The sequence below is a fragment of the Rhinolophus hipposideros genome (genome assembly GCF_964194185.1).
Source record: "Rhinolophus hipposideros genome assembly, chromosome: 10".
Lineage (NCBI taxonomy): Eukaryota > Metazoa > Chordata > Mammalia > Chiroptera > Rhinolophidae > Rhinolophus > Rhinolophus hipposideros.
The window spans coordinates 1,260,481-1,286,459 of NC_138056.1; the positions used below are offsets into that span (position 1 = coordinate 1,260,481).

A 25,979-nucleotide genomic window follows, 5' to 3' on the forward strand; every position below is an offset into this window, starting at 1 on the left:
AATGGCTCCTCACGTCAGCACCGTCTGCACCCTCAGCTCCCCGTGCTCTCAGCCACCTCATGCCCGTAGAAGGGCACAGCTCGAGCTGCCTGGCCGGGCACTCTGCCTCCCTCCTTGGCCCCATCCTTGACCAGCCCCTCCCAGCTGTCGCGAAAGCTGAGGAGAGGAGACCAAGGCAGCAGGAGGAGGGGCTCTGCGTGGCCGACCCCAAGGTGTCTTGGTGCCTATCCCGGGGACTTGGGCTTCGCCTGTGTGGGATTTCGGGCTGCAGAGCCATCCAGAAGCACCCTGCTCCCTGAACCTGGGCTGCCTGTGGCAAGCCCCTGCCCCCCCACGTGGTGTGCGACACCGACCTTTCAGAATGAAACCGAGAGGCAGGGCGGGTTCTCATTTCATAAGGTGACTGAGGAAATGGGGGATTTTCCTTTGGGGGTGAGAAGTCCCCACATCCAGGGAGGGGATTGTGTCTTGGGAAGCCCCACCTGGGAGCCCCCGGGAGGTATGCTGGGTCTGCTGGACTGGAGTAGAGCCAGCAAGACCTGCCCTCGGACCTACACAGGCTGTCAGAGAGGTTGTCGGGCCTCAGACAGCAACCAGCATGCCAGCCCAGGGCAGGCCAGGCCTCTCCAATGGGGCAATTGGGCAGCCGCCTCAGACTGCCCCAGGATAGAGCCTCCTCCCTCAGACTGCCCTAGGATGGTCCCGTTCCCGTGAGGGAACCAAGGGTGGGAGGGTGTGGTGGGACCCCATGGGTCAGAAACCCCCTTGCAGCCAGGCCCCCAGGCGGCCCTCCTACCCACTTGCGCTCCCAGCAGGGCAGACACCATCTGCTACAGCCAGGGCACGTGGCCCTAGAGCAGTGGGCAGTGCCAGAGGCCACTCAGGCTCCTGGGGTGGAAGAACTGGGGAGCTGAGTCCTGGGCCATTTCCCCGTCAGAGCTGCTTTAGGCCTTAGGATACCCAGGTGGACCCCCTCTTCTCCTCCCCCCAGGTCAGGGGTCTTGGGCACCCGGAAATTTCCCAAGGGAAGGGGAAGGCTGAGCTGGCTGCCTAACCCCTGGCGAGGCTGGTGGAGGTCCCGGCTTCCTCCCGCCTTCCATCTGGGGCCTTGCACATTCCCTCCTTGAGCCGGGAAGCGGGACCCCTGCCGATTTGGGAAGCCGGAAATCCTTCTCTGCACCCCCACCACCTTCTAGGGCTTTTCTGTCTCATAAAACATCCCTGGAGTCACACAGGGGCAGTGCTGGGGGGGTCTTGGGGAACAGACAGGGTAAGGCGCCACCACGGTGCCACCGTGAGCTGGCATAGCAGCTGCGCTCCCCTCTATGACCCTACTGGCTTGCCCGTGCCTTGGTTTCCCTCGCAGGGTACAAGAGTGATGGGCCTATGGGTGGCAGCTGGAAGAGGCCCTTGGTGGGCCCTTGGAGTCCTCACCAGCAGGGGTGGGGCCGGGAACATGAGCTCTGCTCTCCTGGGCTCCAAGTCCCAAGTGCCAGTGGGAGGAGGAGGACAGGCTGGGTCCTGGGGTCATGACCAACATCAGCCGCTGATGCCTGGACTAGTACTTTCTGGGCAAATAAGCCCACGCCCCTGAGGCCTCAGTTTCCCCATCTGGAGTCGTAGCTGCTCAGACTGCAAGCTCGCTGCCCTGCCAGACTTCACCCAATGCTTCAAACCAAGGTTGTCCTCGGGGACCCAGTGAGGTGGTCCCGGGCCCTCCTATTTCACAGGTAGAAACATTGGCTTAAGGGGCTGAGGCACTGCCGGAAGGCGTCTGTCCAGCAGCACACAGACCCTGCATGGCCTTGGCGGAAAGCGGAAGCTCCCTTCTTTGCAGGGATTCTGGGGAGCCTGTGCCCCCTGTGGGCTCAAGGTTGGGGTTCCAGGGACCCGGGAAGGCCTGGGGGAACCCGGGAGTGGCTGGACTGCCCCTTGTAGGTGCTCAATAACCCCACGCAGCACAGCCGGAAGTTTTGCCCCTGGAAGTTCCCGTGGGGATGAGGGAGGGCCTTCTGAGGTCCACCCAGCATGGCGCACAGTGAGAGAGCACCCCAGCGACCTGCCCAGAAAGCAGAAGTAGGACTGGCTCTGCCAGAACGAGGTGGTTTTTTCCAGAGGTGTCTAGAAAGGAGCCTCAGCCCTTTCCAGCCCAGCCCTTCCCAAATGCCCGCCTCTAGCTTTTGGCACCAGAAATGTCCTTTCCAGGAGCTTCCAAAAGGCTTCTTGGAGACTGGGGGCTGTGGTCACAAGGCATCCAGCAGGGAGCTCCCCCAAACTCCCCTACCCCCAAGTTCCCCAGAGGTAGATAGAATCAGGGCCTCTCTGACGGGAATGAGCTGAGATTTAGAGGAGAAAGTTGTCTGGAGGTGTGTGTGCCAGGACCCGCACCTGGAGAGAGGGGCTGGGGGGCCTGTGTGGGCTTTATAGGAGGTTCGGGGATTGAGAAAATCAGGCCTCCTTGGTCTGCTCTGCCAGCACAACACTGCAGTGCCAGACACAGACAGATGGGGGGCAGGGGGAGGAAAGTCCCTTGTCCTCTCCTGGGGTCAGACTCCATTTGCTAACTGCCTCTAAGCTGGGACATTGGGAGTTGCTGGGGTGGGAGAAAGTGCTATCTGGTCTCAAGGGCTGGCAGGGAGGGGTCGTCCATGCCCCAGGGAGTGCCTGTGTCCCCTTGCAGGCACCCACCTCCCGCAGGAGTGGGAGGGGCTCAGGCCTCCTGGAACAGGGTAGGGGGCAGCCCCCCACGGACACCCAAACAACACTACACCTACCTGCCCTTCTGGGGTCCCCGTTTTCCTGGTTGCCAGGTACTGTAGGTGCTTCTGCAAGCGAGGACCCTCATGTACACACACACACATGTACACATAGGATACTAGGCCTGTGGGGCTGTGACAGTAACAATGGGGTAGAGGAGGTGGGGACACCCACTTCCCATCCCTCTCAGAGCCTTGGCGTCCCCAGCTGCCACATGGGCTGTGAGTGAGGACAGTAAGAGAGTCACTGCCCTGTCCCACCCATGGCAGGGGGCATCTCAGACGCTGGCCCTTCCAACTGCAGGGAAGAACACAGCCCCTCACGCCAGGTATCTGTGCCCCTCCTTCCTAGACGTACCTGCCCTTCTGCTGGCTTCGCCTCTGAGGTAACCCAAGGCTGCCTCCTCCTCCCTCACTTCCTCTCCTCCCAGCTGCCTCCCCTCCAAAGGAAATGGAACTTGGGACAGGTGGATTTAGCCAGTTGATTCCAGAAGAATCTAGAGAGAAGCCTCAGCCTTTCTCCCCACCAGCCCTAACCCAAACCCAGTGTCATCACTCCACCCAAGTCCTACCACCCTGGCCCCTTTTCCTTTGTTGGACTAAGGAACACAGAAGACAGATTAGTGCCATTTGGGGCTGCCTCCTCTGTAAGTCAGAGACTGCTCTCTGCCTGGAGTCACCCAGGAGCCACTGAGGCCACCCGCCCTGACCCACTGTCCTCCCCGTCACAGGCTCTCACCTTCCACAGGGACACTACTCTGTGAGCATATATTTGTGAGTGGGTATGGTGTGTGGTGTGACAATGTCTGAACAAGAGGACAAGTCCCTACCTCTCCAGCCTCTGCTTAGGTTCCACTGTGGCACTCAGTCTACTGGGCCATGAAATTCTGCTCTCTTACCTTCTTGGGCCCCACGCTTATGAACCATATCTTAGTCACAAAAGAAGAAAAAGAGAAAACAAAAGACTCAATGATGGAGAAAAGTGTGAATTAAAGGAAAGATAGATGACGAAAAGTAGGAAGTAAGAAAAAATGAATTGATGGATAAATGTATGGAGGGTAGATGGGTGGATGGAGAAATGGATGGATCCGTATATGGATGGATGGATGGATGGATGGATGGATGGATGGATGGATGGATGGGTGGATGGATGGATGATGGATGGAAGGATGGATGGATGGGTGGATGGATGGATGGATGGATGGATGATGGATGGAAGGATGGATGGATGGATGGATGGATGGGTGGATGGATGGATGGATGATGGATGGAAGGATGGATGGATGGATGGGTGGATGGATGGATGGATGATGGATGGAAGGATGGATGGATGGATGGGTGGAAGGATGGATGGGTGGATGGGTGGATGGATGGATGGGTGGATGTGTGGATGGATGGGTGGGTGGATGGATGGATGGATGATGGATGGAAGGATGGATGGATGGATGGGTGGATGGATGGGTGAATGATGGATGGAAGGATGGATGGGTGGATGGGTGGATGGATGGATGGGTGGATGGGTGGATGGATGGGTGGGTGGATGGAAGGATGGATGGATGGGTGGATGGATGGGTGGATGGATGGATGGATGATGGATGGAAGGATGGATGGATGGATGGGTGGAAGGATGGATGGGTGGATGGGTGGATGGATGGATGGGTGGATGTGTGGATGGATGGGTGGGTGGATGGAAGGATGGATGGATGGGTGGATGGATGGGTGGATGGATGGATGGATGATGGATGGAAGGATGGATGGATGGATGGGTGGATGGATGGATGGGTGGATGTGTGGATGGATGGGTGGGTGGATGGAAGGATGGATGGATGGGTGGATGGATGGGTGGATGGATGGATGGATGATGGATGGATGGATGGATGGATGGATGGATGGGTGGATGGATGGATGGATGATGGATGGAAGGATGGATGGATGGATGGGTGGAAGGATGGATGGGTGGATGTGTGGATGGATGGGTGGGTAAATGGAAGGATGGATGGATGGGTGGATGGGTGGATGGATGGATGGATAAATAAAGAATAAATGAAAGGATAGAAGAACATATGTATGTATGTTTGGATGAATGAATGGGTAGGTGGATAGATGAATGGACAGATCAGTGTGTGAATGGTCAATTGACTATTTGGATAAACAGACAGATAAATTGATGGAAAAGAGGAGTGATGAAATATACACGATTGACTTATAAAAGTAATGAAAATAGGTGTATATGACTTTGAACAAGTTACTTAATTCTCTGTATCTCAGTTTCCTCACTAAAATAGTATACTATCTACCCCATCGGGATTTTCTGACGGTTATATAATGAAGGAAAGCACTTAGAAAACTCTCTGGCACATAATTTCTCATAAACGTTAGCTAGTGGCGGTGGTGGTAGAAGAGGTAGCAATATTGGATGGGCAAATGGATAGATGTTTGGCAATGTGGGTGGATAAATAGAACGATGGGTGTATATATATGAACAGACACATCGATGTATGGATGGGTACATGCAGACATGATATTTAGAATATGTACCAACAGACATGACACAAATATTAGCCTATCAAATGGATGCTGATTGTAATCATTTAATGATTCTATTCATGTATTTAACTATTTTGAACCTGTGTATATCAAGCCGATCACCAACTCGGATAGATTTTTGTGCAGGTGTCCAGGAGATGAACGGACTTTGGATGGATTGGCAGATGGACACATGGAATGGAAGTATAAATGGGAGGGTGGGTAGATGGATGGAAGGTAGACAGATAAATGACTGGGCAGATGAATAGAAGGTTATAAGGCAAGGTAGACACAGGGATGGATATGCATAATGGATAGATTTTTAGATGGATAGATGGGCAAATACAGAAAGAGATAGATAAATGGGAAAGATGACAGATAGTGAATAAATAGACATATGGCTTGATGCTGGGTGAACTACTGAAGAGATAGACTTCAGTAGTCTGGAGAGATGAACAGACAGGGCTAAATCAGAAAATTTGCACTCAGTTCTCTCTTCCTAGAACACTTTCTCCCACCAATGTATAATGCTAGCTCTCATTTTTTTCAAGTCGCTTTTGAAATAAGGAAAGGCTGAGTCTTTCCTGTGAGGCTTTCTTTGATTATTATACGTAAAATATCAATCCCTTCCAAAACTCCATATACTCCTACCTTGAATTACATTTTCTATAGTATTTACCATCATCTGATATGTTACAGTAAATATTTACTTAATGTAAATACAAATATTTACAATTTTGTTCCCACAAAAATGTCAGAGGAGAGAAATGCAGAATCCCCAGCACCTAAAAAGTAAAATATAGTAAATGTTCAATAGATTTGTTGAAAAGTATATGGATAGATGGACAATTGCATGAAGATAAATGGAGAGATGAATGAATGAATGGTTGGTCGAATGAGACATGGATTAGTGAACGGATGGATGAGCATAATAGTAACTAACATTTATTGAAGGTTTGCCATGTATTAGCAACTGCTTTAAGTACTAACTCATTTGGATGACTTAATGGGCAGCATGATGGGCAGATGTGTATATGAAAGGACAAATACATATCGACCGTGTTTCCCCGAAAATAAACCCCAGTTAAGATCGTCAGCCAGATGGACGCAGTTAGTACGTTATGACAATGTTCCAGAAGATGACATGACTGTATTTGAATAAATGTAGATTGTTGTACATGAAAAATAAGACATTCCCTGAAAATATGCTGTAATACGTCTTTTGGAGCAAAAATTAATATAAGACAGGAATAGAATATGTATATTATATACTGTGTTTGGGAAAACATATATATATATGTATATATATATATATATATATATGCACATATATATGCACAATTGAATGCATGACTTGCTGGATGGAAAGGTGGGTGGTGGACATATGGATGGATGGATGGATGGATGGACAGACATGAGGGATGTATGAATGGGATGAGTAAATACTAAAATATGTATGTATAAGGACAGCATAATATTTAAAAAGATAGAAAGACGTATTAACCACAGCTGCTGGTTGGTTATCTGGGCAAGCAGATACACAAATTGGTGGATGAACATACACAGCATAGTAATTGACATGTATTGAGTGGTTATTATGTTCCAAATGGAAGGGTGGCTAGCTGAACGCTTCTTCTAAGTGTTTCATAAGACATTTAGATAGATGGTTGGATGGGTGCATGGGTGAATGGCTAGATGGATGGATACTTGCTCAATGAAGAAATGTAGAGATGAGAGATGGATGGACATTGGTATATATGTATTGATGAATGCTTGAATGGATTGAATGGACTGATGGAAGGGTATATTGTGTTTATATGGATAATTGAAGGTGTAGATGTATTGAGAAATGGATAGAATGATGAATGATACGATAAATGTAACTATATAAAAGGGATGGATGCATGGATGGGTAGATGATGGATGGATGGGTGAACAGATAAATGGATGGATAGCTGAGTGGGTGGGTGGATGGATGGGTGATGGATGGGAGGATGGAGAAATGGGTGGATGAATGGATGGTGACGAGTGGGTGCATGGATGAATGATGGAGAGTTGAGGTCAAATACGCTGCCCTGTTTTTCCTAGTTGTAAACCATGAATCCTGGTCACTGCATTTAAAGACCTGTTCTTGCCACTTCCCACCTATTAGTATTTCTGGTAGAAAGCTGTGCAATTCTAAGCTCTTTGTGTCAGGGACTTTGCTCAATCCCAGGTATGAATATTTTTCCTTCTTTTGAACCAAAATATGCCCTGGCACATTCCATTCCTGGCCGTGACTGGGATTCCAGGACTAGGAGCAAGGGGTGAGGGGGTGATGGGCAGGCTGACATGGACACGCAGTGCAGGCTTTCTCGTCCCTGGCTGGTCTGCTGTGTCCTGGCCCTGCCGCCCTGCCCTCCTCCTCATTCTGTCAGAATCCTGAGGTCTGTGTTGGACGCTGGGCCGGGCGCTGGGGCTGGGCAATGGGCACAGCTGCCTTTCGGCACTCCCCACATTCTCGGCTCCTCCTGGGTTGTGCGAGGGAAGGGAAGACGCTTGGGCTCCCCTCCAGGACCGGTCACGGGACCCAGCCTGATGTGTGGGCGGGGGGCTCTGAGCCAGACTTCCTGACCCCCACAAAGCCTCCACCAGCCGGCCACCACCTGAGTCACTGCAGACTGGAGCTCTGGGCCCAAGTGGAATTTTTCCCACTGTTGCCGCCACTTCCAACACACAGTGTCTTCACACAGTGACTCACTGGCGTGTTCACCCGCTTGCCCGTGTGATCATAACCTTGCCCTTTGTCCACGCACATGTCCCCTAGTGGAGGAAATGAGAGCGGCCATGCCTCTGTAGCGGGGGGCTGGAGGGCTCAGGCCGGGCCATGTGCACAGAGATGGCCTCTCCGGGCCAGTGCTGGGGTGGCCAGCCGTCCTCAGACCTGGCTTGTGGTCTGGCTCACAGGCCCTGGCTCTGAGACCCTGGACACCAGCCTGAGCCTCTGTTTCCCCACCCGGGACATGGGTACATGGTTTCCACCTCTCAGGGTGGTGTGAGCTTAGCCAGTAGGGCGAGCTCCTAGATGGAAGATGGCTGGTCCTCAGTGACTCCCCCAGAAAGGGAGTCCAGTCCCTCCCCTTGTCCAGCCACTAGCCTCAAGTCTTCTCAAGTGAGTCACGGTGACTAAGCCCAACCAGAGAAACAATGGGCTGGGCTGCTTCTCTGGGGCCTTGGCCAAAGGACCAGGGGCAAGGGGGCGCGGCTGGCCAGGGCACCGCCTGACCTTGTGCCCAGTTGCCACTTCTTGGGAGGATGGGTACCAAACCACAGAGGCTGTGTTGGTGTCTGCCTCTTGGGGTCTCGCCGCTCTGACCTCCCAGTGCAGTCTGGGGGTGGGTGGCTGGGGAGGGCAGCAGTTTCTTCATTTGGGGAGCAGAGAGGATTCCTGGGGTGCCCGGCCTCCCCCTAGAGGTGATAACAGGAGCAAAGGGCTGGGAATAAACAAAGGAAAAATGGAGCACCAGGAGGGAGGGGGAGAGGGGGGAGGGAGAAGGAGGGAGAAGAGGAAGGGAGGGGAGAGGAAGGGAGGGGGAGGGAAGGGAGGGGGAGGGAAGGGAGGGAGGGAGACAGAGATAGGGACAGAGAGACACCAGAGGGAAAAGAGAGGAGAGAGGGTCTGGCTTTGGGACCAGGGAGGCAAGGGACGCGCGAGGAAGGGGCTCAGTGCCCAGGACCAGGCAGGGCAGGGGAGGGCTGGACAGGGCAGGGGGTGAGAGGGCAGGGCAGGGGACTTGAACCTAAAAGACAGATGCAGGAGAGAAAAAGAGGAGGGCCAGAGAGTGGGCCAGGCCAGGACAGGCCAGGGTGAGGAGAGAGGCTCGAAGGGATGGAGAGACAGGTATGGGGGACCAGGCCCCCTGCAAGCTCATGAGAAGAGAGGAAGGAGAAGGGAGAGGGAGTGAGTCAGGAAGAGCTGTGAAGGTGGTGGAGGGGAGAGGGGACAGCTCCTGCCCATCACAAGGCCACCAGGTCCCACTGAGCCCCTCTGCTGGGCTGGGAGGGTTTCTCTCTGACATTTTTACTAGTCTGGGAAGGAGGGAGCAGTGGAGGTGGAGGAGACCAAGGGGGGCGGAGTAGGGGGCTGGGGGGAACGAAAGGGAAGCAGCTGCTAAGTCTGAGGAGGAGGGGGTCCAGACACCCACAGAGTCCCGAGGCCCAGAGACGGGGGACAGAGGGGCACTTAGGCAGCGGGGGGCAGCCCGCAGGGAGCCAGCCCAGGAGACCCTTCCCAGGGGCCAGAGGGGCCAGGACAGACCAGCAGACAGAGAGAAGAGACAGGGGAGGGGGTGTCAGACAGAGTGAGTGACAGCCCGAGACAGAGGGACAGACAGAGGGTGTGAAGGAGGGGCAGGGAAGGAAAGGAAAGAAAAGAAAAGAAAAGAGAAGAAAAGAGAAAAAGAAAAGAAAAGGACTAAAAAGCAAGAGAAGGGGAAGAGAGGGGTCCCAGGCACAGGATGGGCAGCAGACAGAGGGCAGCAGACAGAGGGCGTACGGACAGGAGCCTTTGAAGAAGGAGCCGCACGTCCCCAGGGCTGGGGTCAGGCCAGGTCGCTGGCCAGGCGGGCGGCCGCCAGCAGCATGAGCAGCCCGGCAATCCTGAGGAGGAATTCTAGCAAACAGGGCCTGGAGCACCTCCTGAGGTAGGTCGCTGCTGGCCCAGCCGGGGCACCGAGGGCAGGGCAGGACGCCCATGCCGGTGCCACCCACGGACGATTGGCACTTGCTGAGCCTTGGCCGGGGTGGCTGTGCCAGGCCAGCCCCGGGCGTAGGGCTCCCTCAGTTCTTTCCAGGAGCCTGGCCCAGCCCGGCAAGAGTGGCCCCCACACTGTGGGCAGGGTGAGGGGTGTGCCAGGCCGGCTGGGTATAGGCACTCGCGTGCAGGTGCGTGCACGCGAGCCGAGTCTCCTCCTCTTCCACCTGTATGGCCGGTCTGCCCTGGCTCAGTGCTCTCAGGATGGAGAGCACGTCTGCACAGGCTTCTGAGGCCTCACCTGTTGTCCCACCGACCCTTGGGGATCGTCCAGTCATCCTTACTTTACACATGATGACACTGGGCTCTGCAGCCCACGTACCCACTGCCCTCTGCGCACCAGCCCTGAATGGGAGGTACCTTGGGCCATGTCGAGTGCTCAGGCCTCAGACCCAGGTTTTCTCTGGACCCTGTCTTGGCTCCTGCCTCCTCGGGCCTTGGGCCAGTGCCCTATCCTCTCCGGGCCTCAGTTTCCTCCTCTGTAAAGTAGTGATGTATGTCACCTGCCTTGCTGTGTCATGGAGAGAGAGCAGAGGCAAACGGCCAGGAGCTCTGCAGAGCTCAGCCATAGGTAGGCTCAGAGCCGTTGCTTCTCGCCAGGGGCCACTCACCACCTCCCTCTGAGCCACCTGCAATGCTCTTCCTTCTCCTCCTCCACCCTTCCAGGCATCTGAGGCCCAGCTGAAACGTTGTCTCCATGCAGCCTGCCTCGGCTTCTCCCAAGCTGGGAGGACTGTCCTCTGCCAGGCCTGTGAGCCTGCTCCTGCTTCCTTTGATGGCATGGAGCATGCTGGGCAAGCTCCTGGATGGGCCTCTCTTGGCTTCGCCAGGTCTCCCCAAGCCTTGGCTCTGGCAGGGAGGAGGGACAAAGAGGTGTGCAGGTGGGCTCCACAGCGTCTGAGAGCAGCCCCAGGCCCTTCCAGCTCGTGCCCCTTCCCAGCCCCACCCCGATATGGCCCAAGGGCCGCCACCAAGGGTTGGGACCCACTGGGCATGCTCCTAAGGCAGAGCCCCGAGAGTCATCGCCTGGGCTTCATGCCTGTCCTTTCTAGGCTCTGCGTGGCTGGGATGGTCCCCCGAGGAGTCAGCAGTGTAACCTTCCAGGACGCTCTGTGTCCCAGGGACTGAGGTGTGCCTGGGGTGGGTGTCCAGAGCTAACCAGTCCACTTAACAAATGGGGAAACTGAGGCCCAAGAGGGGAAGAGCACAGCCCTATGGAGAATGACAGGGAGAGACTCAGGGCCTGGCCAGGCACACGCCCTCATCACAGGGGGACACGGGCCACAAGCATCCATCTAGCTGTGGCTTCTCCTCCATTCCCAACCCAGTGCCAGGCTGCTGTCCTAGGAGAGGCCCAGACAGGTGTGGAGGGTACAGCTTGGCTGAGGGTGAGACCAGACTTGGGCTAGAGCCCCTGAGGCCCTGGGCAGGGCAGGTGGGCGTGCAGGTGGCCGGCCAGTGCGTCTGGGCCGAAGGAAGTGTCCCTTTGAACTCCCTGGGTACTTCTGCTGAGGGATGGTGGGTGGGGAGCAGGGGACAGTCCCTTGTAAAGAAAGGCTGAAGTGTGTCTGTCCTGCTGCTGTGAGCGACCCCACGAGTGGCAGGTGGACGTGCTCATGGACATACGGGACGTACACTAACCCGCACACCCTCCCGGCCTCTGTCCTGGCGACACCCCCAGGGACCTGTGACACCTGCCAGGCCGGTGACATTCTGCTACCCGTACCGTGGTTTGCATTTCTCCGTATCTAAGGGATTTAACTCCCAGGCCCAGCAGACAGTCCCGTGTCCCATCTGACAGATGAGAGCTGATGACTGTTCAAGGTCACTGCGGGAGTTGGGGAGCCCTCCTCGGTCACCTGCCACTTCACCCCCGTCCTTCACCGCGGACTGCCTGGGCTCTCCCAGGACCCGCATGCCTGGGCGTAAGATGGGAAGGGAGACACCATACGGCCTGTTTCTGTGACAAGCGGGGCGCCATCAGCGGCCATGGTGTAAGATAATCCAGTTTAAGCAGATTACAAATGACGCTGTGGGCCAGGGGCTACCACCTTCCTTGCCCGATGCGACGTGTCTTCCTCCTCTAAATCTGGCTTATTCCGGGGCTGTGGCCGCTTGTGTGGCCACCCAGAGGCAGGATCTTCCCCTGCTGTCTCTGCCCAGGAGGACACTTCAGGCTGGCAGGCCGGACCCCTGGCACTGCCCCCCCATAGTCGCCCCATGCCAAGCTGTGCCCCTTCCCCTGGCCTGCTGCCCCTGAGCCACATCAGGCCAGGCCAGTGTCAGGGACAGGAAACAGGCAGCAAGGGGACTCTAGGCCATGGGCTGCCTGCCTGGTCCTACAATCCCTGAGCACCTGGCTTTGTGAGGTGGAGGCTGGGCTGGCACAGAGCAGGGGGCTGGCTGAGTGACCCTGGCTGGCGTCCTTGTGTCACTCGGATTCCCAGTAGGGGAGACTCTGGAGGCTGAAGCAGCTCCGTGTGGGCCCCGCTGCCACTGCTCTAGGCACCCATCCACCATGGACACGACAGCGATCTCTGTGCCTGGCTGTCCCACCTGTGGCAGCCAGGCCCAGGAGACCTCTGGGGACCCCAATGGCCAGCAGGGCAAGGACTGGGGCCGGCAGCCTGCTGGGTTGGCCCGAGGGGACTGGGGGAAGCCAGGCCTCCAAACCACAGTGTCCAAAGGGGCGTGGCTGCGTCAGGCCCACCCAAGGCCCAGATCTGGGGGCGGGGTGACCCCAGCCCTGGCAGGGCCTGGCGTCTGGTGGGCGGTGCCACCTCGGGACTGGGTAGTCTGTAGACCAGAGCGGGTGCTGCCTTGGGAGCCTAGGGTACAGAAGCCTAATGGCCCAGCCTCCTGGGCAGGGTGTCAGGGCAGGAGCTCAGAGTGCTGAGGTTCAGACCAGGCTCCAGCGGGGGAGCAAGAGCGGGCAGAGCCGCAAGCCAGCAGCAGCCTGGGTGCACCCGGCACCTGGGGGCTGCACCCCCGAACCCTTACCAGAGCCACAAGAGGGCACCCCGTGACTCCTGGCCCCCACGGGATGGCTGGAGGGGGCACGGCCTCCAGAAACACCTCAGCACGCTCAGAGCAGCTCAGTACAGGTGGGTGGCCAGGGGTCGGCACACACAGGTGTTGAGGAGGCAGGTGGGCAGCAGGCTACAGGTGAGAGCTCGGGGGTGAGAGGGGCAGGAAGAAGGGTGCAACACGCTGGACCCGGGCACTGAGTGGGATCAGACCCCGGCTGAGCCCAGAAGGGAGAGCCTGGCTGTGAGAGACGGCTGTTGCCCACGGCGGGCAGGGGAAGTCCTGAGGTGAGGCTGGGGGCCACATGTGCTTAGGGCTGCCCGGATGTGTCCAGGGGGTACAAGGAGGATGGAGAGGAAAAGAGAGAAAAGGAAGTGAGAGAGAGTGACGGGCTGAGAGACAAAGGAGAGAAGGTAGGAAAAGCCAGAATGGGAAAGGTGGGGCTGGGGACCACCACGAAGGCAGAAAGAAGTGTGGGGACAGGCAGGGATGGGTGGGACCGGACCGTGGTCAAGAGGAAGGAGAAGCCAAGTGAAAGCAACAAAGAGAAGGGGTGGACGAGGCAGGAGACCAGGGTGCTCAGGGCCCCCACGCTGTCCCCACGCAGCAGAGGGAAGGAGCCCAGGGCCGGCAGAGCCGGGGCTGAGCAGGGAAGATGGGCAGCCCCATCTCGTGCCTGTCCCCGCAACCCTGGGGAAGACAGGAGCGGGCAGAAAGGTGGAACGGAAGGAAAGAAAGGAAGGTCCCATGAGGCCGGGAAGAGGACGAGGGGAAAAGTGAAGGGAATAACAGAACCCACTGGGCGATTTCTGTGCCTGGAATGGGGACCCGGCTCCATCACTGCCTGGTCGTCCACACCTGTGCTCAGGAGCTGTGGGGTGGAAACCCCGTGTGCCGTAGGCCCGGGGAGATGTTGCATCAGGAAAAGCTAAGCCGCGTTTCCTCGTGTGTAATGCGCTGGTGGGAGGACGGCCATGAGGAACCACATGCTGGTTATGGAGGGTCTGCTCCAGCTGAGCCCCTCGTTCCTGGCTGTGACTTCTGGGGCAGAGGACCGGGGCATGTCCCTCTGACCTCGGCTGGTGGGACATTCCGACTGAGTACATGGGCGTCTCATGGGGCCACTGAGCCTGGCCCCATCTCCCTGTTTGTGCCCATGAGGAAGCTGAGGTCCAGGAAGGTTAGGGGTCAGCAAGACCTGCTCCGGGGGGGCAGGCATGGGGGTCTGCAGAATGAGGACACACAGCCAGGGCGTGACATGATGGAGACTGAACTGGGGCCAGTCCCGTGTCAGAATCTGGGCTTTCTGTTCTGCCATAGCCCTGCACCCCTGGAATGATCGCGAGGTACTGGGGAGCAAGGTGGCTTCAGAGGAGGGGCTGGAGGCCTGGTATGGAGGCACCAGCCAGAGGGTCGGGCTGCTCTGGGCACTTGGGGTCGAGGACTCCCTGTGAAGGCGAGACCGGGGCTGATGGACTGGTGGTTGTATGCCAGGCTGCTGCGGCTCCCGCCCAGGTGGGCAGCCAGAGACCCGGGGACTGGGCTGACACGAAGCCATTTCGGCGACGGTTGTGGGTAGAACCCTGCGTGGGGCATTCAGGGGTGTGAGGTGGATCCGGGTTCTGGGCAGGAAGAAAGGGGAGAGGGATGGCAGAAGCCCCAGCCGGTGCCAGCCACCAGTCGCGTGTCATGGAACGTGCCAAGGCCTGGCCTCGTGAGCACTCCGAGAGCTGTGCCAGGCAGTCCCAGCCCGGCTCGCGAGCGACTGGCTCTCCTGGAGGGCCGTCCGGCGCCAAGAGGAGACTGGGCTGGACCTGGAGATGCAGCCGGGCTGCCGGTCAGCTGGGGTGCTGTGTGGTCAGCCCCCTTGTCCAGTCCCTGGGAGGTCGGACCAAGGCATGCAGTGTGCAGGCGGATGACTGAAGCAAAGGGTGCTGAGTGGGGCGGGGCGGGGCGCCCGGGGAGGTCTCCGGGGCTGTGTGGCACTTGGCGCAGGCCCTGCAGTGCTGTGGTCAGTGACTCGGAGGAGGACGGGAAGACCTGCAAGCACAGGCCAGTCCAGCCACAGTCATGCTGGACCCAAGGGCAGAACGAGCCCAAGGAGGGTGAGGCCTTGGCCTCCAACCCGAAGCCCAGACGGGCAGCTGGTCAGAGCAGATGGCAGCTGAGCTGTGGAAGCGGCTGTCCACGGAGCACATCACAAAAGGTAGGATACTCAGCCAGAGGGAGGTGACCAGCCGGTCGGCGGGACGTCAAGCTCGGTTGTGGACCCCACTCTGGGGCAGAGGTGGACAGAGCCTGACCTAGCTTCTGAGGATGCAGGGGAAGTCTGGGCTAGAGGGGTTAGGGGTCCCGGTGCCCGTTTTCCAGTCTTGGCAGGGTCTTAAGAGCTCAAGGCTCAGCTTTGTGGAGCCAAGTTGCAAAGGGAGACCTGAGAGTGGGCGAAGCTCCTGTGAGGAAGGTTTCGGGGTCACAGACTCCCTGAATCTGGACCCGCCCGCCGGTGCGTGGGCAGCTGGGTGACAGGCTCTGCCGCAGCATCCTTCCGTCGGGCTGTCTGGGTGGATGACGGCGGTCCACTGGCCACCTGGATGGCTTTAGGGGCTAGGTGGTGTGATGGGCAGGCCTGGGCTGCAGTTGACCCAACAGGCATTCAGACCCTGGTTCCCCCAGGAGCCACGTGGGGCCTGAGACAGCCACCACGTCACAGGTGTGGGGTGAAGGTTGCCACAGGAACCCAAGGGCCAGGTGTATCATGGGGGCTCGGGGACAGCCTTCCACTCCAGAATCCGGGCTGAGGTCATGCTCCTCCCGCGTGGTGGCTCACACGGGAGTAGTAGGCAGGTAGTGCGGGGACCAGCAGAGCGGCCGTAGCTGGGCCATGGAGCAGGGTGTGGGAGCCAGCAACGCCATAGGAAAGACCTCCCTCCCATAGCACTGTCCCCCAGGGGCACCGGTGGGGCACAGTACTGGAACTTGGGTACTGAGGGCTTTGAATCTGGGGTCCGGGCAGGATGGGGAGAGAACGGAGCTGTGTGAGGGTCCCTGTGCCTCCTTGGAGGAGGTCCCCCTCACAATGTCTCCCAGACACACACACATCTGTCTGTGGCCCCTTCCTCTCTACCACCACGTGCCCTTGTCCCTCGGGGCTGGGCCCAGGCACAGGAGCCCCTCTCCTGAGAGGGCTTCCTGCCAGCTACTCCCCTCCCCAAATAAAAGCTTGGAATAAGGAGCCTCCTCCGTGACCCTTGGGCCACACCACGGTGGTGTCCGTGGTGCCAGGGGTGTTGGGGTCAGAGGAAATCCCACCCAGCTTTGGGCCCCTAGCACCTGGCGGGAGAAGGGAGGAGCGGAGGGGGAAAGAGGGAGCCGGCAAGGTTAGACTGAGGTGTGGGGAGGGAAGAGTTATGAGGACCGAAAACCTGGGCTGGATAGGAGATGGTGGAGCAGTGGCAGATATTGGGCATTATCAAGGGGGAACAGAGAGCTCGGCCCAGGGGAGAATTTGGGGGAACCATGTGTCCGTGGTGTCCGGCCCCACATTTCAGTTGTGAAGTGGGGTGAGAAACTAGTGGCACCATGAGATGAGGGCCAGAGCTTGACCTGAAGAGTCCTCGGAGACCAGAGGCCAAGGCCACTTCTCCCTGATCTGCCTTTGGGGCCAGCTGGGAAAGATGTACAGAAGGGGTTCCTTGGCTTTAGGGGGCCTGGGTGGGGCAGGTGGGGTCCCCCCAAACAAGAATCCCCAAGTGCTGTCCCACTGGGAAGATGAGGAGGTGTCGAGCAGAGAGCCCTGGCCGGGTCCCGCACAGACCGCACTGGATAGGATATGAGAAGCGTGCCTGGGCTGGGAGAAGGGGTGACGCCCATCCTGTCTGTGGGTGGGTGGCTCTGGGAGAATGTCACTGTCATGCAAACAGGCCCATGAGCAGGCTGCCCTGGCTTCTTCCCAAGGCAGAGCTCAGAGAGGAGAAGCTGACTGCTGGGGTCGCAGAACCGTCCTCTTCCTCTGGGGGCTGGGAAGGGGCTGCAGTCATGGGCTGGGCAGGGTGCCCCTGCGTCCCCTCTTGGGGCTGCCCGAGAATGCCCTGCCTAAGGCCCGGGGCACTTAGCGCACGTTGCAAGCTGGTCTCTCTCCTGCCAATTTTGGGCTCTCAGAGGTCTGTACCCCCATCCTGAGGCCTTTGGGGTGTCATCGTCTCTCTGGTTGTGGGAGAAGCCAGCTTTGCAGGTACATGTCCCCTCCTCCGGGGAGCCTGCCCAGGGCCGGCCCACAAGGGCCAAGAGAAAAGTGGTGTGTGGTGTGGGCAAAGGGCATGGGGAGTGGGAGCTTAGCCTGGCCAGGGAGGGTCTCGGTTCTCAATCTGCTGGGGAGGGTCAGTGCTCCTTTATCGCTGGGGAGTTAGAGGCTAGGCCTGGGGTCTCACAGGGAAGAGGGCTCAGAGAGACCATAGCCCTGTGTGTCCCAGCCCCTGTCCTCCCTGGAGGGGCGGAGCTGCTGCTAGACCTCCCCCAGCCCCTCCTCCTTGGGGTGACTGACAGACACTGGCCGCTGTCTCCTCCACTCAGGCCTCCCTCCCACCCTATGCCCCTGCCCCTTCGGGCCTCAGCCTGTGACCCTGAGGATGGCAGCAGGCTCCCCACCTCATGTCCCCTTCCAATCACCATCCACTCCACACTCCTCCCTGCTCAGAACCTTCTGTAACTCTGGGGCCTCCAGCTTAGCTGCTGCTCCCTGATTCCTCCCGAAACCACAGCTGCCCCAGGCCCCTGGGTCCTGCCTGGGAGTGAGGACCATGGAGGGGAGTCAGAAGGAGCCAGCACAGAGCTGAACGCTGGCAGAGGTCAGCGCCATCAGCCTCACATGTGGGGACACTGAGGCTCCCGGCAACAGCGTGACCTGCCAGTCCAGGAGCCTGGTGCTCTGGGCCTCAGACCTGACACGAACAAGGTGCCATGTGTGAGGAGAGAGGTCATGCGGGGAGGCAGAAGGGGCCTCAGGCCCGGTCCCCTCGGGGCTCTCCCCCGTTAGCCTGCGACACTCACCCGCAGTCCCTCCCCACGGACCATCTCTGGGGGTCCCCACTCACCCCGTACTCTGCACGCCCAAGCTGAACTTTGTACCCCCCCAAACCTACCCTGTGGAGCTCCCCGTCTCTCCCAGCGCCCACAGGCACAGGACAATGCCCGGGGGTTCTGGGGGACATTGTCTCTTTGATCACCCCACCGCCCCAGCCTGTCACTTCTTCCTCCGAATGCCCTGCCTTCCCTCCCCTTCACATGCCAGCTGGGCTTCTTTGGAATGCCAGTGTCATGGTGCCTGTGCTGGCGTGGACCTGACAGAGCTGCCCACTCATGTCCCCACAGCCGTCCCACCCTGGCCTGGCCACACGGGGTCTGCGGCCACCCACATTCTCGCCTGCGTGTTCGCCCTCACCCTCTCCCTGGCCCACAACTCCTGCTCATTTTTCAGACCTAAGTTCAGCGTGGCTTCCTGAGCTCCCCTAAGCAGCGGGGTGCCTGGTGGCGGGTCTGCCTGGCCCACTAGGCTGTGACCGCCAGTGCCAGGACGGGGGTTGCCTCCCCCAGGCCCAGCAGGGCATGGGCACGCCCACAAAGGTGCTCTTGGAGGGAGGGCGGGCTGAACCGGCTCCAGGTGGGTGCGGAGCAGGTCCCTGTAGCTGCAGCCAACTGCCCACACCCCTGCCTGGGGCGCCTGGGGCTCTCCGGCCGCCCCACCCACCACCACCTGCTTGCTAGCTGGCTCAGGGTTCTTCGTGCTCCCAGCTCGCCCTCCCCTCTCACAGCTGCACCCCCAGCTGCCCTGGCAAGGGCTGGTGACAGCCAGCACCCCGGCAGCGCTGTACCCACAGACCTTCCCCAGGCTGCCTGGGGCAGGACCCTGCATTGTCCAATGGGTGAGAGGCACCCCCAGTTGTGGGGTGGGGGTGCTGTACTCTCCCAAGCCCCCGAAAGGGCCTGATGTATGCCCTGGAGGCCTGGTCTGTGACCAAGGTGGTGGGCGTGTGGGCTTCCCTCCACCCCCGGAAGCCAGCACCAAGAAGCCCTCTCCATGGGTCATTTCCCTCCACTCTCTGTCCCTGTGGCTACTACAGTCACTTGAGGGGCCAGTACTTTGCAAGTGTCCACCCTGGTGCATGGTATACGAGACCCCAGGGAGGCTGGGGACGGGGGTGGAGGACTAGTGCAGCTCCCCGGCCAACTCCTGCCCATGGTGTTCAGGGGACTTGTGGTTAGGAGGGTCCCCTGTGGGCCTAAAGAAAAAGTTCCAGGTGACAGGCCTGGCTTGGCTGTCCTCCCTTTGGCCCCTGCCCCCAGCCGAGCCTCAAGCCCTTCCCATGACTCTAAGCGGACCTTCAGGCGCCTCAGAAAGGCAAGTGGGGCAGCCCACCTGCTGCCTGCAGGGGGCAAAGTAGAGATGAGACCGAAGTCTGGAGCCCCTTCTGGAGCCAGCCACGCTGGCAGAGGAAGAGGGAGGGGGCACAGCTGGGAGGGCCAGGCCAGGCGCAGGACTGGCACCATTGGCCCTCACTGGGGACTGGGGGCTGCAGAGGAAGCAGAGGAGGGGGGCCAGCGTCTTGAGTCAGGGGGCCTGGAGGTGATGGACCCGGCCAGCGGGGGTGGGGGCAGCCCCTGAACTCAGGGACCCCCACTGAGTATGGGGAGCCCCAAGCCTGCTCGGCCTGTTGGGATCTGGCATGCTCTTGCACTTGGGTGGGGCAGGGCCCCCGCGGTGGAGCCTGACACGGGGGTGTGGAGCCCCACTCCGCGCCCCTCAGGCTGAGCCCTGGGCCTCAAGCATGGAGCCAGAACAGACACAGGAAATCGCCTAATTGCATTTGCTTAGGAACAGCAAATCCCTTGCAGCTGCAGCCGGCTGAGCTGGGGCCACAGGCGGCCGGCTGTCGCCAGCGTCCTGACAGCTCTGCTGAGCGTGCCAAGGGGTCTGGGCCTCTGGCCGGGGGCGCCTTTCCCAGGCCAGAGGCCCCCACCCCACCCCAAGAGAGCCACCCCCACCTCAGTTCCCAGAACAGAGCCCAGCTGTGGATCAGTGAGGGGCTGAGGTCATGGGAGGGGCCAGGAGGGGCCGCATTACTCACATCCTGGGGCAGCAGTGAGAGAAGGGAGGGGGCGGGAGGGAAGGGGCCTAGCTGGCTCCTGTCCTGGGGCTGCTGCTCGGTCAGGGGCTGCTCGAAGGGTGGCTGCTCGCAGTGTGGGGCTTTGGGGAGACACTGGGAGACCCCTACCCTGCACTCCCACTTTGCCCCCACCCCCCGACTCCCTGACCAGCAGAGCTGGGGGCGGGAGGGGGGTGTCCTATGCAGAGGCAAGAGCAGGGGGTGACCCTCAAAGGGGCCTCAGGGAGGATGTTCTCAGAAAATACTTCTTGGCCTCTCCCAGGGCCGTTGCCGGGGCGATGGCCGGGAAAACAGTAAACAGTGTGCTGGGGGGCTGGCCCTGCCTTTGGCCCTCACTTCGGTCCCATGTCTCAGCTGCACGTGCACATCTGTGTGTGTTCATGTGTGTGCATGGTGTGGGGTGTCTGTGCCCACACGTGGAGTGTGGGTCTACGTGCCTGCGTGGGCCTGAGCGTGGGGCTCATGAGAAAGTGTGCATGTCTGTGTGTGCCAGGGAGGCCCAGCTGCGTGCAGTGTGTTGGTGTTCTGCCTGGTACAGGAGCCATGCACAGGCCTGCATGGGGGCTTCTGTGGCCTGGACACAGGACCAGAGGGTGAGCCCAGGGCATCTGCACATGTCTAAACCTGAGACACAGTGTGGGCTCTGCCCTGGCTGGTGCAGTGTCCCCAGGGCTCGGTGGAGGGTCTGGGAAGTATTGTCCTGTGCAGGAAAGGCCCCCAGAACCTGAGACCAGGTTGAGGAGGAGCTCAGGCTCAGTCCCAGGCCTCAGGCACAGGCACACACCCCACCTGGATCCACAGCTCACACCCCCCCTGGGCCCAGGCACACATCCCACGTGGGCTCACACACACACCCAGGCATCACACATTGGCCCAAACACCCCAACACAAACATGTCTGTAGGCTCGTGCAGCTGGGACATGGAGCGAGGGGAACAAAATGGCTGCCTCACCCTCCAAGGAGCCCTCTCGGGATACCCCTGGGGTCACCTCAGAAGAGGGTAGGCACCTTCCTTCCACCCCACAGCGTGGGACCCAGCTCTGTGCTCCCACTCACCACTTGGAGGGGCTGCTGGTGCACACGGTGGGGAGGGACTCTAAACCCCAGCAGCTCCAAGAGCACCCCAAGCTCTACCTCCCATACAGAAAGGGGCCCTGCAGCCCCCAGCCGAGGGCTTGCAGTGGGAGGCAGGGCTTTATGTGCCACGTGATGGAACCAGGTGTGGGGATCAAGGGCTCCCTGGGGCCCGTGGGGGCAGGCGTCGGGGGTGGGCAGCCTGGGGTGCGGAGGCCTGGGTCCCGCGGGCGAGGCGGGGGGAGTGGGCCTGAGCTGAGGCTGTGGGGGGGCCTGGTTTTTGTCTGAGAGGCTCCAAGGAGTCTTAAGAGAGATTAGATCACGAGCTGGCTGCTGAGGCCTCAGGGCGGAGGCCCAGAGATAGCGCTGTGGGGTCATTCAGCGGACACCGGCAGGAAGGGGCTGAGACCCCGGTGTGGGGCAGTGAGCCCTGCAGCAGTGGGGACCCAGGGCTCCCCTCTCAGGCTGTAGGGGGGCTGGGGGAGGAGGCAGGGCCATGCTGGCTGGACACCAAGGGCCAGGGATCTGCCGGGCCGGGGCAGGGGAGGCCGGGCTGTGGACCCCCAGTCCCAGGCCAAACTTGCGTGGCCCTGAGGGACCCCGAGAAGCTGTGGGTGTTAGCACACCCTGAGGGAGGAGGCTGTGTTGAGCCTGACTCTGCAGTGGGCCTTAGTTTCCCCATCTTAGGAACAGGCTAGGGAGACTCCATGGGGGGCTCTGAGAGAGTGGGGATGGTGCTGGATGAGCGGACCCTGCAGGGTCCTCAGATGTGGGGTCAGGCCCAGGCTGGAGGCAGCCCCTTCTCTGGGCCTGGGGTCCTCGTGGGGGCACCTTATCCCGAGGCACCATTATCGTGGGGAACAGGAAAGAGCACCCCAGACAGGTTAGTCAGTGTAGGGGTGGCTGCCTGGTTGGATCTGCCCCCGGTCTGACCGCAGCCTGGCCTGGCAGTGCCTCATTGGCCAAGGCTGAAGCTACTTGACTCAGGTAGAGCCCTTGGCACCAGTTGTCTGGTGGCCACAGCTCTCCATACCTTCATCAACACCTTCCCATGTCTTCTGGGGCCTTGCCTGGGGCCAGAGCCGCGCTGGCCTGTATCCTGGCTCTGATCAGGTCCAGGGGTGTAGCTGGTAGAAGGGGATAGAGGGTCTTCTCCGATCCTGTACCCTGGGGGCCCTCTATCACCAGGAGGCACGTGGATATCAGATGCCTACAGAACCCTGGGACCTCCCCCCAGCCAAGGGCACCTTCACCACCATGTCACATGACCTCTGCCTTAAAGATGGGGAAACTGAGGCCTAGAGCGGGCCGGGCAGTCCAGCCCCCTCAGCACACAGCTCAGCAAGGCCTGTTTGGGTGGGAGCAGTAGAGTCTGGGCCAAGGTGTGACTGTCTCTCTGTGTCCCCAGGCTCACCACACAGTGGAGTCTGCAGGATGATGATGAGGCTGCCCAGGAGCGACGCCGGCGGGAGAGGGACAGGCAGCTGCGGGCCCAGGACGAGGACGGAGGCAACCAGTCCCCAGAGCCTCCAGAGCAGGAGAAGCTGTAAGCCATCACGGCAGGTCACCGGGTCCTGCACCCTGGGGGGGGGTTGTGGTGGTCAGGCCTCACACTGGGGGTCCCAGAGCAGTTGAGACTAGAGAGGGGTCGGCCAGGAGTAGAGGCAGGACTGGGGAGTGTTCCTGGTGAGGGTCGTCACAGCCCCGCGTGTCTGTGGACTGTGCCGGATGCCTGGCCAGAGACACACAAAACCCTGCCAGGCCAGGCTCCAGGCTGCTCAGGCTCTGGCCGCCTCAAGGGGTCCCAGCCTTTGCTTGGACCAACTCTGACCCCAGCTGCGTGGCCCTGGCCCCCGAGCCCCCCGCCCATGCTCCCTGCTGCCGGTGACTCATGGAGGCCATGTCCAACTTGGCAGGCTCCAGCCAGCTCGCTTCCTCCCAGACCCAGGAGGCCTCCACGGCTGGGCTGGGCTGTTTTTCCAATATTGCCCCCTTCCCGGCCCCGTTTTGTTCCATTTTCTCCGAGTCAGCAGCTCTGGGCGGGGTGGGGTGTTGCAGCGGTCACGGCCCTTCAGACCAGGTCCTTGAAGAAGTAGGCAGAGGCTAAGGGGTGAGGGAGCGCCCACCACACCAGGACCAGAGGCCTGTGGTGGGAGGACAGGGTGCAGGGGCTTACTTACCCTGCTGCCCAGGAAAGGAGCCTGAAGGCAGGGCCCCGGGAGCTCAGCTGGGAGAGCACAGGGAGACTGGTCACCCACACTCAGGGACATGGGCTGCTAGGAGACACAGCCCAGCTCTCAGGGGGCCCTAGACCTATGGGGGAGACACAGCCCAGCTCTCGGGGGGCCCTAGACCGATGGGGGAGACACAGCCCAGCTCTCGGGGGGCCCTAGACCGATGGGGGAGACACAGCCCAGCTCTCGGGGGGCCCTAGACCGATGGGGGAGACACAGCCCAGCTCTCGGGGGGCCCTAGACCGATGGGGGAGACACAGCCCAGCTCTCGGGGGGCCCTAGACCGATGGGGGAGACACAGCCCAGCTCTCGGGGGGCCCTAGACCGATGGGGGAGACACAGCCCAGCTCTCGGGGGGCCCTAGACCGATGGGGGAGACACAGCCCAGCTTTCGGGGGACCCTAGATCGATGGGGGAGACACAGCCCAGCTCTCGGGGGGCCCTAGACCTATGGGGGAGACACAGCCCAGCTCTCGGGGGGCCCTAGACCTATGGGGGAGACACAGCCCAGCTTTCGGGGGACCCTAGATCAATGGGGGAGACACAGCCCAGCTCTCGGGGGGCCCTAGACCTATGGGGGAGACACAGCCCAGCTCTCGGGGGGCCCTAGACCTATGGGGCAGACACAGCCCAGCTCTCGGGGGACCCTAGATCAATGGGGGAGACACAGCCCAGCTCTCGGGGGGCCCTAGACCTATGGGGGAGACACAGCCCAGCTCTCGGGGGGCCCTAGACCTATGGGTGAGACAGCCCAGGTCTCTGGGGGACGTAAACTGATGCGGAGACAGCCCAACTCTCAGGGTACCTTAAGCTCATGGGGGAGACACAGCCCTGTCGGTGCGGAGCCCTGCCTTAATGGGATGACACACAGCCTTGGTCTCAGAAAGCTCCAGACTATGGAGGGGACACAGGCCTGCCCTCAGGGATCCTTGGATGTTGGGGAGACAGCCCGGCTGTGCGTGCTGACTGTGTGGCACTCAGGGTCTGCGACAGGAGGGGTGGATGGGAGGTCACCCCTGCCTGGCATGCTGGCCCAGCCCCAGCCCCTGTGCTGTTCTCCCGGCCGCAGCCTGAAGGCCTCGGAGGCCCCTGAGCTGGACGAGGACGAGGGCTTCAGCGATTGGAGCCAGAAGCCAGAGCAGCAGCGGCGGCACAGCACGGCTGAGGAGCCCCCCAAGGGACAGAGCACAGAGGGCGACCAGGAGGAGGACAGGCAAGTGGGGTCAGGCCTGGAGATGGGGCTGCCAGGCAGGGCTCTCTCCAATCCCCCCAACCTGGGCCTGAGCAATGGCCGCCGCTCCCCTTCCCAGCCAGCCCCCCTAAAGGCCCCCCGTGGCTGCGAGAGGGGGAGAAGGGAGGAAGAGAGCGAGACGGAGGGCGGCCCGGCAAGGGGCTGTGGGGAGAGGCGGTGAGGAAATCTCATTCCTGGGCTCCCCAGGGCCCTGGGCCCCATCCAGACCAGCTGCGGCCGGCCGGGTGTTGCCACATCTGCAGCCCACTTACGTAATGGAGGCTCTGGCCCCCGCCGCCCGCCCCTTCCTCCCTCGGGGCTGGCTGGCCTCCATTCCCACGGAGGGGAGCAGGTATTTCCAGATGTGCGGGCCCGAGAGTCAGCCTGGGGGACAAGCTTTCCAGATGTGCAAACGTGTTTGCCGGTCTGAACAGGGGCGGGCGGGGAGTGGGGGCCAAAGTGCCCCTGGGCCCAGGATAGGGGCTGCTCTTGGAGCCTCGCCCCCACCCAAGTTTTGGGGTCCAAGCTGCTCTCTGCATTCAAGTCCCCCCATGTGCCCAGGGTCCCAGTTCTGCTCAGGAGCTCCAGCTGGGGGACAGGGTCCCCCGCTCCCTTGAATGTCACCAGACCCGTGTCGCTCCCACTCTGGGCCACCTCCCAGCCCCTCCAGGCAGCCTTGAGCTACAGCTCAGAACCCTCCCGTGGCACAGCCATCCTACAAGCCGACTCCCACACCCCACGAGCTATCTGCCTAGATGAGGCCCTGGTTCTGGCTTGGCCTTCTGTCCACCAACCCCTCCAGGCCTCGGTTTCCCCCATCTGCCTCTGGGAGTTGGTGTACACTCTGCATTTCTCAAGTGGGTCTGGGTACGCAGGGTGGCCCGTCCACGCCGGAGGGCCAGGCCTGCTCCTCCCTCCCCCTCCAGCCGCAGCCTTTCCTCGGCAGCAGGGGGCGCTTTGCCTCTTCAGTGGAACCTCCCGCTCTCCTCCCTGCCCCCGCACCCCCACCTGCCTGGCCCTCCGTCCCGCCACAGCTGAATGGGCCCTCTGTGTGCCTGCCGTTGGCTGGACCCCGGCCCACCCTGGGCGGTGGGTCTGGGTCTTGGTTGGCACAAACACCAAGGGGCCTGAAATCATGGAAAATGCGAGAATTTCCCACCTTCTTCTCCAGGTTCAGTC

At 60.1% G+C, this 25,979-nt stretch overlaps 1 protein-coding gene across 13 annotated transcripts in view; it reads left to right on the forward strand.

Annotated features, from left to right (window-relative positions):
• The window catches only part of LSP1 (lymphocyte specific protein 1), a 35,068-nt gene that overhangs the window by 1,477 nt on the left and 7,612 nt on the right, over positions 1-25,979 (forward strand). For 3 of the 13 annotated variants that reach the window (XR_013994299.1, XM_081064118.1, XM_081064121.1), the window contains exons 2-3: positions 22,744-22,881; positions 24,639-24,782. Coding sequence is in view for 5 of the 13 variants with exons in the window: in XM_081064118.1 (XP_080920244.1) it covers positions 22,744-22,881; positions 24,639-24,782 (282 nt within the window). In the remaining 8 variants the exon portion in view is untranslated. Of the gene's footprint in view, positions 1-8,872; positions 9,965-12,857; positions 15,308-22,743; positions 22,882-24,638; positions 24,783-25,979 lie in introns of those variants that run through there. The other 10 variants (XM_081064123.1, XM_081064122.1, XR_013994300.1 and 7 more) reach the window with 10 other exon arrangements.